At 39.0% G+C, this 21,283-nt stretch overlaps 1 protein-coding gene across 1 annotated transcript in view; it reads right to left on the bottom strand.

Annotated features, from left to right (window-relative positions):
- The window catches only part of LOC110321962 (aldehyde dehydrogenase, cytosolic 1), a 34,545-nt gene extending 14,040 nt beyond the window's left edge, over positions 1–20,505 (bottom strand). Inside the window, exons 1-9 of the mRNA XM_021198548.2 lie at positions 20,404–20,505; positions 19,897–20,001; positions 13,959–14,099; positions 10,852–10,981; positions 9,398–9,459; positions 7,633–7,761; positions 6,379–6,492; positions 1,777–1,879; positions 487–671 (exon numbers count right to left, since the gene is read on the bottom strand). Of these exons, the coding sequence (XP_021054207.1) occupies positions 487–671; positions 1,777–1,879; positions 6,379–6,492; positions 7,633–7,761; positions 9,398–9,459; positions 10,852–10,981; positions 13,959–14,099; positions 19,897–20,001; positions 20,404–20,469 (1,035 nt within the window). The 5' untranslated portion in view covers positions 20,470–20,505. The remainder of the gene's footprint in view (positions 1–486; positions 672–1,776; positions 1,880–6,378; positions 6,493–7,632; positions 7,762–9,397; positions 9,460–10,851; positions 10,982–13,958; positions 14,100–19,896; positions 20,002–20,403) is intronic.
- Between the last annotated feature and the right edge of the window lie 778 nt (positions 20,506–21,283).

Here is a 21,283-nt window from a genome sequence, read left to right on the forward strand (position 1 = left end):
CACGTACATGTGTGTGTGTGACAAAGGTTTGACACTGGGTATCTTCCTCAATGGCTTTCAGTTTTATCCACTGAGGCAGGCTCCTGAACTCATAGCTCCAGTCTAACTGGCTAGCTCACCTTCTTGAACACTGGGATTACAGATGTGCTCTTACACACATCCAGGTTTTTATGTGAGTGTTAGTTCAGAACTCAGGTCCTCAGGGATATAAGACAAATGTTTTAGGTATTGATCCATTTCCCCAGCCCTTCTTTTGATGCAAAATTCCCACATGGCTCCTAAAATGTTTCTAGATAGTTTTTTAAAAACGGCCAACACAAAACAGATTACGCCATTGCTGTTGGAAGTTAGATTCTTTACATGACCAGATGAAGATAGTATCAGCTAACAATGAGCATAAATAAGAAGTTAAGCTTTCTCAATCTAAACTAGGCATAAAAAGATTGGTTTTGCTTCTGAAAGGCTATCTTTCCAGTGTTTACTCACCTGAGGACCTTGACTTATTCCTGAGTTCAGAGGATTTCCTAGAATGTATTTCTTAGCCCGGGCCACACTCCTCCTCACAAACTCATCGTAAATTGATTCCTCAACGAAAAGCCTGGACGCTGCGACACAAATCTGACCTTGGTGGAAGAACACTCCTTGGTGTGCAAACTCAACAGCACTGTCCACTGCAAAGGAAACAGTCACAGGAGGGAGAGAAGAAATATTTTCGAAAGAATACACCTGCAATTATATTTCTCAGATGCAGTATGGTAATAAAGAAAAATGATAAATCATTTGATCAGACATACTCAATATATGCCACCACTTAGAAGTCAGGAAATAAATTAAACTTTATTTACCATAAAAATAAAAACAACAAAGGAAATCTGAAAAGACAGTGTCTGCTCTGGCCTCTGAGAAATGTAGATTTGATAAGACCAAATATTATTACAAGTAATTCCATGTTTTTCCATTTTTAATTCTTTAGGCAATCATACTTCCTTTAGGTGTCAGGTTTTTAACTAGTTGACAATAGATATCAGATTACTTATTGTGTTTAATAATTTCATTATATTATTAAAAGTTTTGGTCAATAGAAAGTGCTATTTCTCTGAAAACGAGACTCAAACAAGTAAAACTCACCACATCAGAATTAATCATCCTGTCCTTACTCTAGAAAAAAAAAAAAATCCAAAATCTAACTCAAGCCTAAATCATAAAAGCATACAAACTCTTCGCTTTGTTTAGATGGTAAAAATATGCCTGCATTTTTATTATAGAATATTGTTGATTCTAAACCAAAGGAAGTAGTATTTTATAAATGAGAAATATTCAGTTCACGGTTGTAGAAATTTGGTGTGAATCTGTGGACTAAGAGTAGACGTTGAAAGTGTAGTGAGAATAGATTGCAGCGTGAAAGACTAGTAATTCTGTTCACCAAGCAGCACATTCTAATATCTCCAGTAAAGATCCCAATAGTGACATCAATGAATCCCATGAATAGCAATTTCTGTTATATGGAACTTTCAGAAACACATCATAGATGCAATGTGTAGTCCATTTATGCTATCTCTGATTCACAGCGGGAAGCAGCATTCTGTTCCAATCCAGGAAAAATTGTATTTGCGCTTCATTCATCTACATTATGGAACAATTTAAAAGCTTCCTAGAGTCACTACAGTTGCTCATTAATCCCTTTCACCTTGAAGGAAAGTCATTTGTAAGTCATTTGTGACAGGATCAGGCACCAGGAGGAAGATGCTAAGATGCTAAGGAAGGACTTGTACTCACAGTCAGCATCCGCAAACACAATGCAAGGGCTCTTTCCCCCAAGCTCCAGGGTGACCCTCTTCAGATTGCTTTTCCCTGCAGCTTCCTTGATTAATTTGCCAACCTGAAAGCACACATCGCAAAGAGGAGGTTTACCATGCTCTCCTGTAGGCAGGTTCATTTAATACTTTCAATTTATAGGACATTTCTGCTACCGTTCAATTTCATTTGGAAGAAGCATTAAATGGTTTGGTTCAAGATCTGGCATCTTCAGGTGTAAAAGCTTCCATCATCAAGTCTGAAAATGCAAGATAAATCAGAAAGTGCTCATGGGAAGGAGAACGGACATCTCAGCTGTGAGAAAAGACTTCATGTCTAGGCAGACATCAGGTCTGTGAGAGCTGACTTCATGTGTGGACAGGACAGACAAGAGATTATTTTTTTCATTTTCATCAGAACTTCCTCTCTGTATTTTATCAGGAATACTCAGCAACACCTCAGGTGTTGACATCTTGTCCCTCTAGTGACCTTCAGAGAACTCTGTCCATCTAAACTAGCATTCTTTCTGGTCTGGACTGCCTCCATTCTTTCTGGTCTGGTTGGTCCTTTATTTGGGATCAGCTCCTAGCACAGATCTTTCTTAAGCCCTTTTCTGAGGATTCTAGATGGACATGATTTTTTCCTCTGATCTCCTGAAGAAGTACATGGAGAGGTACCTGAGTCAGTCTCAAAGGGTGTCATCTATATTTTTATAAAAATCCCTGATGCCTATTTGCTTATTTATAAGAGTGGGCTCACAGCTAATCCTCCCTCCTTCTCCACATCTGTCTCCCCCTTCCTTCCTTCCTCCCTTCCTTCCTTCCTTCCTTCCTTCCTTCCTTCCTTCCTTCCTTCCTTCCTTCCTTCTTACTCTTCTCCTTCTCAAACACACAGTGATTTTCACAGAAGATGCAGAGAAAGAGAGAGAGAGAGAGAGAGAGAGAGAGAGAGAGAGAGAGAGAGAGAGAGAGGAGAGAAACTGGCTCTGAGCTCTGTTTTACTACATTCGCTAGAATCCCAAGATTCTCATTTCTTCTTTAATTCTAATTTTTTTCAAGAAAATACACTTCTTTTGTTTTATTTTGTTTTTATATCCTTTCGTGTCTAGAGTATTAACTAGGATCATTTTTGTTTTTGACTTCTGAAACCTGGTTAAATTATTATTGATTCTTCATTTTATATATATTGAGAGAACAGTAGGCTATAATGGTCTTTATGTTGTTTTTTAGAGGTAACCTTTTTTTATTGTCTGGCTCTTTTCCTACTCCAAATACTGGAATGTAATGAAAGGTTTATATTTCATCAGAACAATAAGACAATATTTAAGTCAATATGGAGACTGAACTGCTATTGTGTAATAGGCAACAGACAATTAATTTGCTAAGATTTTCAGTCTAAAAGAATTGCAGGGACAAAAATGGAGAAGACACTGAGAGAAAGGAGGTCCAGTGACCGGCTCAACTTTGGATCTATCCCAAAGGGAGACTCCAAGGACTGACACTATTACTGATGCTATGCTTACAGACAGGAGCCTACCATGGCTGTCCTTCAAAAGATGTAACAAGCCAATGACTGAGACAGTAGCAGATACTGACATCCAATATTTGGATTGAAGTCAGGGACCCCTGTGGTTGAATTAGAGAAAGGCTGGAAGAAGCTAGGGAGGAGGTCATCCCCATAGGAAGACCAGCAGTCTCAACTAACCTGGACCCCTGAGATCTCTCAGACACTGAGCCATTAACCAGGCAGCATAAACTAGCTAGTCTGCCCAGGACACATATACAACAGAGGACTGCCTGGGCTGGCCTCAGTAAAAGGAGCTGTGCCTAACCCTCAAAAGACTTGAGGCCCCAAGAAGTGGGGAGGCCTGACAGAGGACGGGGGACATCTTCTTGGAGATGGGGAGGAAGAATGGGATGAGGAACTGGAGGGTGGACCAGGGGGTGGAGAGAATGATGGGACTGTACAAAAATAAAAGCAATAATAAAACAATATTCATGAATAAACTTAACTCTGAAATTAGAGCAATAGAAAAATAAATGGATATTGAACATGCTTAGGGAAACCCTGCCTGAAATATATTTTAAACTTATACTCAATTATTCTTCCACAGTTTCTTCCTCCTCTTCTCTCTTTCCTCAGTCCTTCCTTCCTGTTTCCCTTTCCTTTTCTTCTTTTGTCTCTTCTTTCATTTTCTAAGAGTATCTCCTTAGCAGCTTAATCTGGCCTTGAACTTAGGATCTTCTGGCTTCTACTGCTCAACTGCTCAGACTCTTTCTGAATTCCATTGTGTCCAACGGTTACAACATATTTCTTATTACCATCTTCACTTAAGATGATTAAGAATTTTGTGTTTTCTAGATAATGAATTCCAACATCTCTTTTCCTTACTTATTTCTTAAATGTAATTTACTGTAGAAAGTAGGCTGTCATAGCTAGCTAACATTTTCTTGGGGAATGGAAAGTATTAGAATCTTTCTAAAAACTACAGATGATAAGAGAACTAAAGTGAAATCTTGTTAGAAACATGAGTGAGAAAGGAATCAGGGAAGAGGGGCTTATGCCTATATACATGCCAAAGCCCCCTGGATGTGAAGGACCTGAGAGGACACAGTGACACATCTCATTATTAACGTGAGAAAGTGAATGAGTGGGAGGAGAAAGCAGAAACTAGGGATGTTTACAAACACACAATGGGGCCATCTGAGTGCTCTCCTCCTTTACTGTGTGAAACCATAGAAAGTAGGTGTTACAGTGCCTGTGCTTTTCAAATACAGAACCTCATATTGCAAAGGACTCTTCCGTTTTCTGAGACGTCCCCTCCATATGGACCCAGAAGTTGCCTGGTCTTCTAATTCTGTTGTGTAAGTGGGCATCAGAATAGCATTATGGGAATGACAAAATGGCATAGAGTTGAGGATTCGTTAAGAAGGTCACATGATAAACAAGTTGCCAGGCTCAAGCACCAGTGGCCTCTGGCAGAGACAAACTGGAGAGATGCCCCTACGCTCTGGGCTCAGAAGCCTCTCGAATCCCCTTTGTAGATGCACACCAGGCTTCTACCCTGCTTCTTCCATCTGCTGTGTTCTCAGCCTCTCCTGCTGCATCACAACTACTAAAGTTATCAGCATGACATAGATAGCCTTCCGCAGGTTTGTTTTTTTTTTTTTTTCAGAGAAAATCGTGATTCTGTGGTTGTTTTTTTCCCTATCTCAATCACAGATTTACATGATACACTATTTTTCTCCTGCCTGTGAAAGACAAATACACAGAGAAACATAAACATACACATTTGAAAAGATGAAAAAGTCAATGTCTTCATAAATCAATTCTCTGGGAAGTTTCAAATAGTGTTGATGTGGCTAACTGCAATTATAAGGAAATTAACTTATCCTCAATTCACTATTCAGAATATTTTCTCTTCTCAGTCTTAAAGTACTTTATTCCTTAAAACCTCTAATAAGTCCCATGTTTGAATGAGTTTTTCTTCTTTTGATCCCTTGAATAGCACTTTTTAAGTATCAAGTTACCTTCTCCATCCAACTTGTTTCTTGTGAGAGTAGCTTAATCAGATCTATCCATTTCCCCTTTTTACTCCATACCAATGACTAATGCAGTATCTTTTCTGTTGAACAGTTAAGAACATTACAACCTAGCACAACTTTACTTCCAACAACATAATGTCCAAATATCCTTTTGTTCATAACAGAAACTCATGCAATCCCAAGAATTATATGTTAAAACATGGCTTTGCTTGGAACTGCGTAATATCAACCTATTCGTTAGTTTGTAACAGAAACTCATACAATCCCCAGAATTGTATATTGCACACCTCTTCATCTAGTCCTCTCTCTCTCCCCCTTTGCTGAGTCTTGTCATGGCTTGTTGTGGTTGTGGCTGGTTCCTGATTTTCTACTTTGTATCTTTCCACAGTGGTGACAGACACACTAAGAACTCAGGGTCTTCCAGCAGGAGTGTAGAAGGAAGCAGATTTGTCTCCCTCTCAGAGCATGCTCAGTAGACAGAGTCCCAAACAAGAAGCTAAGGACAAGACTGTACCATTTAATTTTCTTAATCCAGAGACAGTAATTCATACACATCACTGTGGCCCAATTTGTATTTTCTACCATACAGTTTATTAATCATCTGGCATCTTCAGAGGCTATTTCTTATAAGAGATGGTAGTGATTACACTAAAAGCTTGCTTACTATAATCTTTCCAAATTAGTAACAAGTATTTTCTTTTATCCAAAATTTATCCCTTGTGTTTCATCAGCATACTTTGAGTCTAGAATAAGGAACAAACCATTAAGCTACTCTTTTAAAGAACACATAGGCTAGGCTGGGCATGGTGGCACACGCCTTTAATTCCAGCACTTGGGGGGCAGAGGCAGGCGGATCTAGGTCAGCCTGATCTACAGAGTAAGTTCCAGGACAGCCAAGGCTACGCAGAGAAACCCTGTCTTGACAAAACAAAAAAATGAACAAAAAAACAAAACAAAACAAAAAGAACACATAGGCTAAGAAACAGCTACAGAGAGCATCCATTTGTTAGACATGAGATGTGCCATCAAATGGCCCTACCTCTGTTGATCCTGTGAAGGACACTTTGTCGATGTCCATGTGAGAGGAGATGGCTGCCCCTGCAGTTGGCCCATAACCAGGGACAATGTTCACCACACCAGGAGGAAACCCTGCCTACAAGATAAGAAATAAGCAACTAACAGATCAAGAATTTAATTCACAAGAGACCTAAGTGAGACATTGTGCTATTTCCTATGTTCACCTTGAGATTTCTTCTAACAAGGAAACTCACCTAGGTGTATTTACTGTTTCTTCATTACTGTTTTTAATTTCTCATCCATATAAACATACCTCCAAAAGTCATGACCCCGAGGAACACTGTTTTAAGCACAAATCTGTCATAACTTGTATCAGTTGCTCCACGTTTATTGTGATAAAACATTGACCAAAATAAACTTGGGAAGGGGTTTATTGGGTTAATAGGTTATAGTTCATCATTAAGGGAAGTCAAGGGAGGAACCTAGAGCCAATAACTAAGCACAGACCACAGAGGAATGCTACACACTGCCTTAATTTCTGGCTGGCTCAGCAACTTTCCTCATACAGCCCAGGCCCACATGCCTAGGGATAATGCTGTCCACAATGAGCTGGGCCTTGCTACATCAATAAGCAAACAAAATTATCCCACAGATACGGCCACAGGCCAATCTGATAAAGACAATCTCTCAACTGAGGTACTCTCTTTTTAGATGTGTCATGTTGGCAACAATATTGTGACAACTGAACATCACTCAAAGGCTTAACTGTGTCATATTTTATAAAAAGAACTCAATTGGAAGGATATAGGAATATATATATTAAATTACCTATGCAGAAAGGTAGAATTTATTGTCTCCACCAACAAAACTAGAAACATATTGGCATAGTAACCATCAATCCTTAGAGATATTAAAACTAATATAACCTTTAAATAGTTTACAGAAGCAACCAAGCCAGTTATAACCTGGAGGTGAAGATACAGCTCAACATTTCAGCATTTGAAAATAAAGTTGTAATTCCTTGTGAGGTTAAGTTTATGAAATTTAAGCAACGTAAGTCACAGTTTACAAGGTGACTGGATACAAAACTCTGATTTGTGTGCAGAGAGATTTGTGCTGACTGACAACACCCAAGCCCTTAGCTTGGCAGCGTTTATCTGCAAGACTGAGCAGGAATCATGTGTGAACAGCGAAGCTCATGATACATGTGAACACGGCCTGTAAGGTAAGGCAGGAACCAGAATTTGACTGCATGTTTAGATTCTGGAAAACTCACCTCTTTTATTAAAGACGCCATGTGAAGAGCCGTGAGAGGAGTTTGTTCTGCTGGCTTGACAACCACGGTGTTGCCACAGCTAAGGGCAGGGCCTATCTTCCAGGTGAATATAACCAACGGACCATTCCACTGAAAATCAAAACGGAATGATGGAGTCTTTGCATCTCTCAAAATCACCTTTGTTGGTAATTCCACCCTGATAAAAGTTGACTAATACTTCAGAAGGATGTAATTACTTAGTTTATTTTTTATAACTTCATAAAAGAAACTAGCAAATGATAAAAAGCTCAAAACCATCCATGGAGGAGAAAGACACAGGGAAGAAAGAACTACAGAATTTAATCAAGTCTTGTTATTTTAAATTCTCAAGAAAATACAAAAAAAATTTTTTTACTGCAATGTTTCACATACAGTTAAGCATGTTGTAAGCATGTTGTGCTTTACACATGTAGAATTCTCTTCCTATTTCTCCCTAGAAGACACTTAGTGTATTTTATTCAATATTATAACCTAGAAAATTCATATCCAGGAAATTTTGTGTATATGTGTGCTGGAGAGTGATTCCAGGGCTTTAGACATGTTGAACATACTCTTGACATTAGAAACCTAGGCTCAGCACAGGACAGACAATATTGTGAAGGGCAGAGAGGTGTCACATCCAAAGAGTGCTTGAATTTGGACCCCTGCATACCAACTGGCTGCTTGTCAAAAGTCAGATGCATGGATCCTTCTCTATTTAATTCATTCACCACCCATGAGTGGCAAAAATAGTTCTTTCTACTTTACATGGATATCCTCAGGATTAGTCCAGAAATTTAGATCTGGGGCATAGTACATGCCTGGCTAACATGTGTAAAGCACAGGGTAAGTTTTCCCAAAACAACAGAACAAAACAGGAGACTCTAATGTCTAGACTTATCCAGTGCTAGAATGATGTAGCACTGGATAGGCTGGTAGAATGATGTAGATGTATTTGAGTGTTTTTAAGCTTTTGAAATAATGAGCATTTCCATTAAATACATTGAGATGTTCAGTCTCATTAAATGAAAGTGACTATCATTTAAAAAAAAATAAACATTAGGACACTTCACTCTATTTTAATTTAGCCTTTTAAATTATGTCAGCTATATCTAGCCAGTGTCCTATGTGCTAAGCTTAGAGAAAATCTGATTCCATTCAGAATATGATATTCTGGCGGAAGAATTTTGAGTACCCAATCCTGCTACCTAAAGGTACAGTACAAACCATACATTTTTTTCCAGTTGTCGTGGAGATTATTACTTCATTTTTTAAAAGAAAATATGTTTTCCAGGATTTAAACAATCTTACTATCAGTGATGAGAAGTCTCAAGTCAGAGAGAGAAGTGCTGGGACTGGTGGGTCCTGCTGTATCCTACTAAATTTGAGTCCCAGCATAGAGGAGCCGTGATGATAATCCTTTGCCATATACTTACAAAGCACAGTTTATGAAACCAGGACATTCCACAATTTCCAAAGCAACCCATTCAGCCAACGTTTAGGGCTTATGTGATAACATTGAAATGCCCTCCAAGGACACAGCAGTATATCAAAGGGTTTCTGGACCAGCTAGCTCATATCTAAGAGGCTCAGTTACAGGACAATAAGCTTCAGGCAGTCATGCTTGTTGAATTTACTTCACACATAACCACTGCAGAAGCTTCACTTGTGTGGGAGCGGGCTTCATTGCAGATCAATGGGATTAGGCATTTCCTTCCAGTATTGAGAATCATGAAAGAAAACTTACAGGGAGGATTTGGCCACACACTCCAATAGGTTCACGTCTTGTATAAGTGAATATTTTTCCATCTGTAAAACAAAGTACACACACCCATTAAAGGCAAATGGCTGTGTAGGCATGGCATGGAGATGTGAGGTTGGGGTGAATAGCAAAAGAAAAACAAAAGATTCTATTTACACAGCTAAGAACATAAACAACGGGGCCCTCAAAGAGCAGTTTGAATCTAAAGACTGAGGTCCATGAATCTAAGAGACAAGGTGGGAAAATATCTGACAGGCAGTTAACTGTAATACAGGCAATTACAGGCATTCCTGTAATACCAAGATGACTGCCTTCAGCATCACACTCATGCACAAAGTGGTACAGAAATGAGCTAGGAGTGATATCCTTTCCAGGTAAGGACTGAGCCACATGCAAATGTTTCCAACATCTCAAGTCTCCCAGGGGTATAAACTTTAGAAAAAATGACTTGAAATAGTAAAGAATGTCAGCAGTCTTTCTTGGAATTGTTGGTTTTGTGTCTTTTGCCTAAAAACCACAAATGCAATGTCCTTTAATCTCAAAAACAAAAAACAAAACATGTCTTAAGTGAAACATGGTTCTTTTCCATCTGGACTTGCCCAAGTCCTGTGCCTTGAGAATTTTGCTGTTCTGTTTTGTTCTGACTTCCACAGAAGCTTGCTGCTACCACAGCAACTACTTTGCCTGTCAGAAACCACAGGTCCTTTAAACCGCTTCTTCTATGTTTCCTAAGAGTGGACTACGAGCCACGAAAGAGCCCCCTTCATGGTGCCTGTGTGTTCTCAACCTTATCTTCTAACTTCCTGGTGACCACCTAAACTGAATCTTCCAGTTAGACTGGCAGTGTCCATCAGGGACAGAACTGCGAGTAGACTGAGTTCCTAAAGGCATTACCACTCAGATATGAAACTATCTTTACTCCATCCCAAACTGGTTCTTTCTTCACATGGAGTATTCATCATGCCTGTGCTACTACTTGCCTACCTTACTAAGAAATACTTACACAACATTTCCACAAAAAAAAAAAATTGATAACTCAGCTGGAAATCAGAGTCTCATCTTGCTTTGAAGCTTTTAAAACACATTGGTGTAAATTGGGTTGTTGAATAAAACTGGTCTAAGTACACCGGGCTTGAACTGGCACAGATATGCCTTTATGGCAATGAAACTCAAATAAATAACTTTGTCAGTCATCTTTGAAAAGTTTCAACCCTGAAACATCTCATTCAAATTAGTAGTTGAATCTATGATACTGTTCTTACTTTAATACTGTTTAAACATGTTGACTCCTAACAGAACTGCCATCAGCATGACTGTATTGGAACAAAATGAAGAGAAAAATAATTATTTACCTATCAGAGAGAATTTGAAGGTACTGAACTCTTCAATAGTAGCCTTACCCTGTGTCATCATGCCACTAGTACCCCAAATGTACTTACCACTGGGTATTGTTTGACCATGGATCTTGTCAGCCCAACCTGCAAAGTACTGTAATGCTTTTATGCTGATATCTACATCCAACAGGTATGCTTGAGTAAAGACTTTCCCAGCATTCATTGATTCCATTGTCTGAAGAAAAAAAAAAGGGAATATCAAAGTCTAAACTAAACTTTCAACAATAAAAATTATATCAACAATATACCGTGAATGTTCTTAGTATTTATGTACTAGAGAGCTTTAAAAGTATAATGAATCTTAAATCTAGTGCTTTTTTATGAAACATCTTGAGAAACAATCAAATGACAAATAGCAAGATCCTGGTACGAGACATGGTAAGATTCTGATTGACTGATTCTGATCCAATTTATGTCAGGTGCTAAATGTGTCACATAAGTAGTCAGCTGTGAAAATGACTCTTAGTCTCTTTGTTCTATCAGAGGTCCAATTAGATTGTACTTGATATCTGACTGTACCAACAATTTGGTGTTTACAACTATTCACAATGCCACAATCACAATTACCATATTCTCATAGAAACAGTCAATTCACACAATTGTAACACGTGTTTATGTCTATTCACACAATTGTAACACTGCCATCTTTTATTAGGGATTTACCATATTCAACTATAAACCTGTTTGGGAAATTGTGTCATAGTTATTTCAAAAATTCCTCCCATCAGAACTTAGGGAACCCTACAGTAGAGAAGACATAAATAATGCAAGAGCCAGAGGGAATGAGGGCACCAGGACCTAAGTAAGGTGCACATAAACTCACAAACATTGAAGCAGCAGGCACAGTGCATTGATAGGTCTGCATCAGGTCCTCGGCACATACTACAGCTTTTAGCTTAGTATTTTCATGGTATTCCTGTGAGAACAAGTGGGTCTCTGACTCTCGTGTCTGCCCTTCAGACTTGTTTCCTCCTGTTGGGTGGCCATGGCCAACATTGATATGATATTTTCTGTCTCATCTTATTAGTTACATTTTATCAAGTTTGGTTGTTACCTCTTAGAAGCCTGTTCTTTGCTAATAAGAGATAGAAAGGGGGTGGATCCAGAGGAGAGGAGGGGGGAACTGGGAGGGATAGAGGGATGAGAAACTATAATCAGGATATATCGTATGAGAAAAGAACCTATTTTCAAAAGAAAGGGGGGATATTGTGAAGTTGCACATTTTCTTATCTAGAAGAATATTCTTTTCCTCCCCCATTTTGTGCAAACTGTATAGGATGCTCAGAAATCATACATTTCAGTGGGTGGTCACATGGCAAGGTGCACAGGTTTGATACTGCCCACTACTATCCTAAAATTAAATCAAATGTGACTTTCTTTATATGCCTGTTCTGTTCTCCCTGTGGCTCTCATGCTGACAGAGGAAGTAACACTTTTCACTCTAAAACTGAGACAAATGGAAAGAGGTAAGCTTTGGGAAATTCTCATTTCTTCCAATAGAATATCCCAATTAGTATGCATTTATTACAGAGGTATGGATTCTATTCTTACATGTTTTAAGCAAATAAATGATTATTAATAATTGGTGAATTGCTGATATTGTCTAATAAAATCAAAGTTTGAATCTCATTGTCACTAATACCCATGGAAGGAGTTGCAGAGACAAAGTTCAGAGCAGAGACTGAAGGAACGACTGACCATCCAGAGACTGCCCCACGTGGGAATCCATCTCATAAACAACCACCAAACCCAGACACTATGGCAGATGCCAACAAGAGCTTGCTGACAGGAGCCTGATATAGCTGTCTCCTGAGGGACTCTGCCAGTGCTTGGCAAATACAGAAGTGGATGCTCACAGTCATCCATTGGACAGAGCACAAGGTCCCCAATGAAGGAGCCAGAGAAATACCCAGGGAGTTGAAGGGGACTGAAACCCCATAGGAAGACCATCAATATGAAGTAACCAGTACCCCCAGAGTTCCTTGGAACTGTACCACCAATCAAAGAAAACACAAGGTGGAACTTGTGACTCTAGCTATATATGTAGCAGAGGATGGTCTAGTCAGTCATTAATGGGAGGAGAAGTCCTTGGTCCTGTGAAGGCTCTAGGCCCCAGTATAGGGGAATGTCAGGGCCAGGAATGGGAGTGGGTGGGTTGGGGAGCAGGGGGGAGGGGGGAGGGGTAGGGGATTTTTGGAGGAAAAACTAAGAAAGAGGATAACATTTGAAATGTAAATAAAGAAAATATCTAATAAAAAAAAGAAAAAATGCCTTATACAATCTGAAGACAGATGACTTTATGTTAGCTCATGGTCTGGGGTTATATGAAAAAAAGATGGAATATTGGCATGTCTTCTTTTTAGTGATACCTCTGATCTTGGCCTGTATAATTTTATTCTCTTTGTGTCATTATATGGTTATTTCTCTTTATGTACATAATATGACAATTTTGTATAATCATGTCATTATTCATATGTTATTAATGACTATACTGATGGCTTCATTTTCACTAATTACAACTTTAAGGACCCTATTTCTAAATATAAACACATTCTCAACCCCTAAAGGTGAAAAATGCAACCTACAAGTGCCTGAGCTACATAATCCAACCATAATATTAGACCACAGATACTCTGCATGTCTATATTAAAGATTTAAGGAAATTTAGCCCTTGGAGTAATAAATTTTAAAAACACCTAATGGGTAGAACATTTTATCTATAATCTAAAGAGCAGCAGTTCATAAATGTGTGTAGTAGTACATAATCTGTTAATAAATGAAAAACAATGAAGAAAAAAAGAACACTGACTTCACTTTAAAAAAAAAGTCTAAAATTAATGCAATTTATTCAGAATTGTAACCTGAGAACCACTTTGTTTTCAATCGGCTTTACTAAAATTCAAAGTTGAAAATACTAGTAAATGTATCCTCCATCCACGTTCTATAATGACTTCTCTAACAATTCAAATGAAAATGTATAACCCCTGAGAGCATACAAAAGGTTCGAGGAATATAGTAAAACTGGATTCTGGACTCAGAAGTTCTAGAGAAAAGCAGGAGGAAGTTTGTCATTGTACTCTTTTAACCAGACTGACTGGTCAGTTGAAACATGGAGTGCCCTTGGGAGCTCTCTTATATTCCCATTGACTCACAGCCAGCAGCAGACGATCTCTCTCCATTAAGTCAGCCAGCTTGTTCAGTAGGCGGCCCCTCTCTGAAGCATCCATGGTGCGCCATGGGGAGCCAATCTGGAAAGCCTGTCTTGCGGCCTTTACAGCTTTGTCAACATCAGCCTGGAAATCACAGACCAATCCATTCAGAATGTTCAAAATACTAGATGAGCAAGCACAACAACATAACCTTATAAGACATGACACAGTCCTCATAAAGAGAAGCTAAGTCTCCACACCTCACCGTAGTATGTTGAAATTGTCTTGAGTATTTAGAATCTATTCCAGTTGTCTATCAAATAGTTAAACTTTTTTTTCAATTTTCTGTTAGATATTTTCTTCATTTACATTTCGAATGCTATCCCAAATGTCCCCTATACCCTCCCCCTGCTCTGCTCCCCTACCCACCCACTCCCACTTCTTTGCCCTGGCGTTACCTGTACTGGGGCTTATAAAGTTTACAAGACCAAGAGATTCTATGTTTAATAGTTGTCACTTTATCTTGTTGTAATAGGACACTTTATTTTATTTGAAATAATTTCTAGTTAATTTACACACATTGGGTCATTTTTTTTTTCAGAAAATGCAGTGGGACAAATTTATTCCTCCTTTTACAAATGGAGAAATTGAAGCAAAAAGAAACAGAAGACCTCAGGACTAACAGATGGGTGGGAAGCCACATGCCCTGCCTCATGGTGCTATCTCTGTCACTTAGAACTTCATGTCTACAATGTTGCACAGCCTTTCCTAACAGTTACACAACCGGTGTGACAGCTGTGTAAATATATGAGCTTTGTGTTGGATGTTTCACGTTCAAATCTAAGCACTGTGTATATGATAAGCACCTTATTTCCCAATTGTGTACCAAGTCATCCACTTTAGTCACTCTAGGCCCTGAGTAAGTAGAAAAGCCAGTTTCGTTTATTCATTATGTAATGCTTAATAGAATAAAGGCCTACTCACTTTGCTTAGCTTCCTTGGTTTTTCTCATGTACTTTATGAGCACTGCATTTTCCCTTTAGGTTTCCTGAGCCACCTCCCTGCTTAGCTTTGCCATGGTCCCTCCATTTCTTGGTAGATCCTTATTGGGACCACTTCTAGTCTCTTCCGGTATACCTGCTGAAAGCATCTCTACTTATGTTACTCTTTCAATGTGCTTTTTTTTTTTTTCCTTCATCAAATCAATGGCAAATAGCAGGTATGGAAAGACTATTCTACAACTTTTTTTGTCTGTGGGACTCACTGATTCAAGGAACACCATAAATCAGGCTAGGTAAGTAGATGATCAAGGGAGCAGTGGGGTTCATCTTTCTGTAGTGTACTTTGAGAATAATATTACTGTGGTTTTTAAAACCATACAGTTTAAACTAATGTAGCACAAACTGTGCCTGGGTCCTTCTTTTCAGTGTTTTGTCATTGGCCATTGCTTAATAAGGGCTCTCTTGAGCCTCCTGGTCTCTCCAAGAGCTGGAGAAATGAATGGCTTGAGATAAGTAATCTCACATGTAGAAAATCAAAGACCAAACCAAATCAGACAAACAAACAAACAAGAAATCCTGCTAGAAAAACAGCTTCTATAGATAAATCCATTCTTGTGGTCTCATCATGTGGGCCATGGCTCTCTTCCCTCAAAGAAGATGCTTACTCTTACAGGGAGAGTAAATCTTTAATAATAAAAAAAATGAATTTTTATTTCTTCTTTTTAGTTTTGATGCATCTGAATATATATTCACTGGATGGAACTCTATCTATATATGGCTGTGTGCCATATCCAAACCTAAATAAACATTTGTGTCTTTCCATGCTACCAGGCTATATTGAATAGCAATAAATTCACAAGATTTAGCCACTTAAATTATAGGAATTATAGGACAATGAGGGAGGAACATACAACTGAACATCCCACTCTCAAATTATGAGCACAATTCCCCCAAGTCACTGAAAAAGCAACCTGAAATCATGAGTGCTAAATGTACGTAGTATTTACAAACAGCACACAGACATCCTTCACATCACTGTACTGAGGCTGAGTACCAGCACTAGGTAAGTAGCCGGTAAACGGTACTGTCTCGAGAACAATGGGCAAAGTAGTCTGTGCACCCAGTGTGCACACATCTGAGATAGGCCTCTTGTCACCCTCTAATGTCAGCAGATACAGATTTCAGAACCCAGAATTGAACTCACCAGTGTAGAATCTGGGGATGCAATGGATACTCCACTCTATTCTAAACTGAAATACATTGTGCCACAACTTATTTGTGGCATTTTGTTTTTTAATCTTTAAACCCACAGAAAGCTGTCTCTGTCTCACCTCTTCACTGTGGCAGACATGCCAAATGCTCACAAGATGGAGTTAACTGTGATCCTAGAAGACTACCCGGTGTGAAAATGGCTACAGCATCCTAGTCCACTCTGGCACATCCTTTCAGCTTTTCTATCCTGGACTGCACAGGCCTTTACTGTTTACATGCTAAACAGCCTCTCACTCATTCGCTTCACTTCCCACCATCTCTATAAGGCTGCCAGGTTTAATCTTCATGTCATTTATCATACCGTGTTCCCTTGCTCACGTGCAACTGCTGGCTTCATCCACTGTTCAAAGGGCAAAGCTCTCTGTTTGGTTTTCAAGGTCCAACATTTTCTGGCCCGACTTTTTTTTTCTTGTGTAGACTTCCTGATTATAGTTCTTCCCCGCCCCTCCCATCCCTTCTCACTTTTACTCCTGAAATTCTCTTCGAATAGACTATGTTCTACCAGCATGTCTGTTTACTTTCAAAATCTTCCCCAAAGCTTGGCTCACTGTAACAGTCAACTTCAATAATCACCAGAAACCCACGTCAATGACAGATGATAATTAAGAACCATCTAAGTGCCAAGAAGTAAGACAAGTACTCTTTGACACAAGTTACTATTATACTTAGGTATCGTGTGCCCTGTTTTAACTGATAAGGAAGGAAAACCCATGCTAGTGAAACACAGCAGAATTTGAACCAACATTTTATGCTACATCTGACCTACACAATCAGTTATATTGGCAAGAATGATCAATAGGGCTTCTTTGTTAAATAGTCATTGTAATTGAGTTGCTCCATATTATATACAACAGTGATTTTTGAGCCTGTGCATTGGTCTGTAGGAGTATATTTTATTAGTAGTTTTTTTTTTACTCCATTCTGAGGCAGAAGGATGACTGTAGCCCCTAGGTGGATCCAGAAACTCCACCATCTACTATCTATTCACCACAGACTGAAAAATTCTTTACTCCTGGGAATAGAATGTGAGCCATCCTATAAGTGTACTCGGAAGAACTGAAATTATGTGGGCAAGTGGACATAAAAAAAAAATAAAGTCATAGAAAGTATGCTCAAGAACTTATCAGATACCCAGAAAAGAATGAACCCCCTTATTTGGACCCCATAAAGTGATGGACACCAAAGACTGAAATGGCATGGCATCTGAAAGAGCTACCATCTGATACTTGGGATGTGTGTCAAGGACCAAGGACTATTTGACTCAGCTGGGTTGCTGCTGTTGAAGCAGCCTACTGGACTGCCAGCTCATGCACACATTCACCTCTCTCAACTGCCATTTTTTGCTGTAGGCCCAGTTTGCCAAGCTTTGCAGCTTCTCTCTCACACCTGACTATTCCCCTACAAGTTCCCCCAGGCACTGGTATGGTCCCTTCTCATTACAGATTCTTTCTAACCCACTCTGAACCTCTTGAATTATACTGACAGCTTTCTAAATTGTATTCACTAGCAACTCATATACTCATATACAGAAGCACAAAGATGTCTGCTGTGTGATATGTGACATGAAAATTAATGTTAGTAATTAATACTGGAATAAAAAAAATGGCATTCCCCTCTTGCAAGCTGCTAAGGTGGGTGGCTTTTATACCAAATTCCTATAATTTAAATGGCTAAGTCTTGTGAATTTATTGCTATTCAATATAGTTTGGTAGCATGGAAAGACACAAATGTTTATGTTTTGGATATGGCACATAACCTCATATGACTTATTCTTATTGATATGTATAAAAAATATCATACTTTAAGCTATTGTTTTCCATTATTTGACAACAATTTTCATTATACAAAACTACTAGTCCAAAATGTTTTTTATTGTTTGCTGTATTTTTTAACTTCAACATGCCTAATTTGTAGATTTTTGTCCAAGGGCTCGCATTTTAAAGATATTTCGGAATTAAACAAAAAACAATGTTTATGTTAACTTTGACTTGCTAGCATCAAATCATGTGAACTGACAAAAAGAAAACATTCCTGTTTTGAAGTCAGAGCCTATAGGCTGAATATATATTGGCGCTTTGAATGAAAGTGGGAAGTCAAAAGACTACTTAGGGAGGGTCTGAATGCTCCCATCTCTCCTGGAATGTATACCCCAATATGAACTTCACTCAGAGATAGAGAAAAGAGTAATCAGATCAGTTTTCTTTCACACCTGTCCTCAGCAATGACTTTATTGGCCATTTAGTTTTATCCCTCCAGTTATTGATTAGCTCATACCCCAGAAGTAATCAGTGGTTCCACTGGGGTGAAAAGAAAACCCTTCCCACCAACAGGAACACTTAACTTTCTAACGTGCATTTGCTCTGGCCCCTGCCTCACCCTTGTGATACCAAGAAAGACAGGATGTGGTCCTTCGGCAGCCCCATTCTGTGGTGAATGGATTTTCCAAAAACCAACCTTTAGCCTGTGACCTAATGAGTCAGTGCAGCATATTGGGTTTCATGTGACTGTGCACTTTACCAGGCTAGGGTCTTTCCTTAAGCCATGCTAGCCACTCTACATTAGATCCCTCACAAATTGCTTCAGCATCAACTATTCTAAAAATGCAAGTTGTTAAATAATTGCAAAACAGGATACAGATACAGGAATGTGGTAATGAAACAAGCCCTTGCTGATCACTGACAATTTCCTTACAGGAACCATTTGCCCAGCCAACCAGACTAGCACTGTGATGTGATTTGCAGCTTGGCTGGGTATGAATTTGGGAGGGGCAGTTGTCCGTAAGCACAGAGCAGATCAGTGCTCATTTTCAAGGATACTGAGATGGCCACCAGCTTTCCCTTCTGCACCTTAGGGAGAAGGTAGACCTCTCAAAATTTCTACTGAACCCAGGCAGAGAATTTTGTCTTCCTGGTGCAATCAATCCCATTGCCAAAGCAAGATGTTTCCTGGAACTAAGTATTCAAGGTTTCAGCATTGAAGTATCAAGACGATGACTTTCTGTTATCTAGCATCAAATAGTAAACAGACCAGTTTTCTTTCACACCTGTCGGAAACACTTACTTTAATAGATATTTAGGGTTTTTTCCTTCTAATTATCGTACATTCATAATCTTCCTGAGTCATTTTTTAATCTACATGGAGAAAGAATGAACAGCTGGAAGGTTTAGTCTATTCACCCTAAGTATATTACTATTTTAAAAACTCCATGCCTCATATCAAAAATTAATGCTAACCCTTAAGAAAAGAGATAAGTTATTTAATAGTTCATGCTTCACTATGCTACTGCAGCCTGACCACTGATGTTTTGGATGCTGTCACTCTATTCTCAATTCCCAGGTTATGTTAGAAATGCTAACATCTAATCTATAGCCTGAGGTGATTATTATTATTATTATTATTATTATTATTATTATTATTATTATTATTATTAATTTCTCTTTTCTCTTAATTTTAGCTTCTTTAAGTTCTGTGTATTATGGACATTTACTCTCTACCAGGTATTTATGTGGTAAATTTTCTTATGTCAAGGACAAATGAAAATGTACCTAACTGCCTGAGTAATCATCTTTTCGTGTCTTTCACTGAACTTTCAGTGGGCTTTGACCTCAAAGTGGTGAGAAACAAAGATTCTTGGTGTAAAGTAGAACTGCAGATGCTGGGCAACCTACCTTGTCCCCTTCTTCCACGTGGCAGATGACCTCCTCGGTTGCAGGGTTAAGGACGGGAAATTTCTTGCCACTCACTGAAGCATGCCATTCATTGTTTATGAAGATCTGTTGAGATGCAGCAAAGACATAAAAAGCATTTAAAAACATTGGAGGTTTGAGAGTTCTATAGATTAAAGTTGAGGTATTAAATGTTGCCTAAATGTGTGTGTTTCCCTGTCTCAAAAAATGTTCATGTAACTTTTAACACCTATAGAAACACAGAGGTTAGACACTTGTGAATTGTCTTACTATTGTGTCACAAAATCATAGCATCTATGAGAGATTCCCTTAGATCATTTGGAAAAGTCTGAATTTCAATATCTGCACCCTGAACTTCAGTTTCATTAAGAGCTATTTTTATATGCATTTAACTCCACTCTGTCTGTACAAAGGAAAGCGCTTCAGAGACATCAACCAACTTGTGCTTTAACCAGGCCCCCAGAGAAGCCCTGTTCACTAGTGACTCACCTTGGTGTGTTGAATCTTCAAGTCGGCCAGCGGGGCAGGGACTGCAGGGTGTGTAGGCGAAGACATTGCTGGTTTGGCTCCTGGAACACAGGTGACAGGCTCAGCAAAGTGGTTCTGAAAGAGCACTTGCTCCTTTTTTTATCTGCATGCACTAAGGGTCATTTGCATATTGGGATATGACTGGATGGCAGACTTGGGGGCAGAGCCTTAAGGGCACCACTCCGCCAGGAGACTATTCTACACTATTGGCAGATGAATTAACATACCAAGCCAAATCTGTGTTAAGGGTGTATATGCAACTGCTGTAGACGCTCAAAGCCAGCTATAATTTTCTGGACTTTTTAAGGCATTTTATATTACTTTGTAACTTTCCCTTCTCTGTAATAGACTAGGAAACAGCAAATTTGTGAAATGAAAAATGAACCCCAGGTCAGGATGCTGCTGGGGAGAAAAGCCCCCCCCCCTAAGCTCTGTTTTTGGCCACCTTTAAAAATTCAGCCAATCAGGTCTATTTCCTGTCTGGCTAAGCAGACTTAGTGTCAAATTAAATCCTCAAATTGTCTTTGTCTTTTTGGTGAGAACAGAAAACTGTGCATAAACTTTATATGACCCAGTGCAAGGGAAGGCCTGGGCCAAGTAGTGGGAGTGGCTGGGTAGGGGAGCAGGGACAGGGGGAATAGGGAACTTTCGGGATAGCATTTGAAATGTAAATAAAGAAAATAATAAAAAAAGAAAAAAAAGAAAAAAAAAAAAGAAAACTGCATATTGTTGTTGCACCTACAGGGTTGCAGCCCCCTACAGCTCCTTGGGTACTTTCTCTAGCTCCTCCATTGGGGGCCCTGTGTTCCATCCAATAGCTGACTGTGAGCATCCAGTACCC

The sequence above is a fragment of the Mus pahari genome, chromosome 1 (assembly GCF_900095145.1).
Source record: "Mus pahari chromosome 1, PAHARI_EIJ_v1.1, whole genome shotgun sequence".
Classification (NCBI taxonomy): domain Eukaryota; kingdom Metazoa; phylum Chordata; class Mammalia; order Rodentia; family Muridae; genus Mus; species Mus pahari.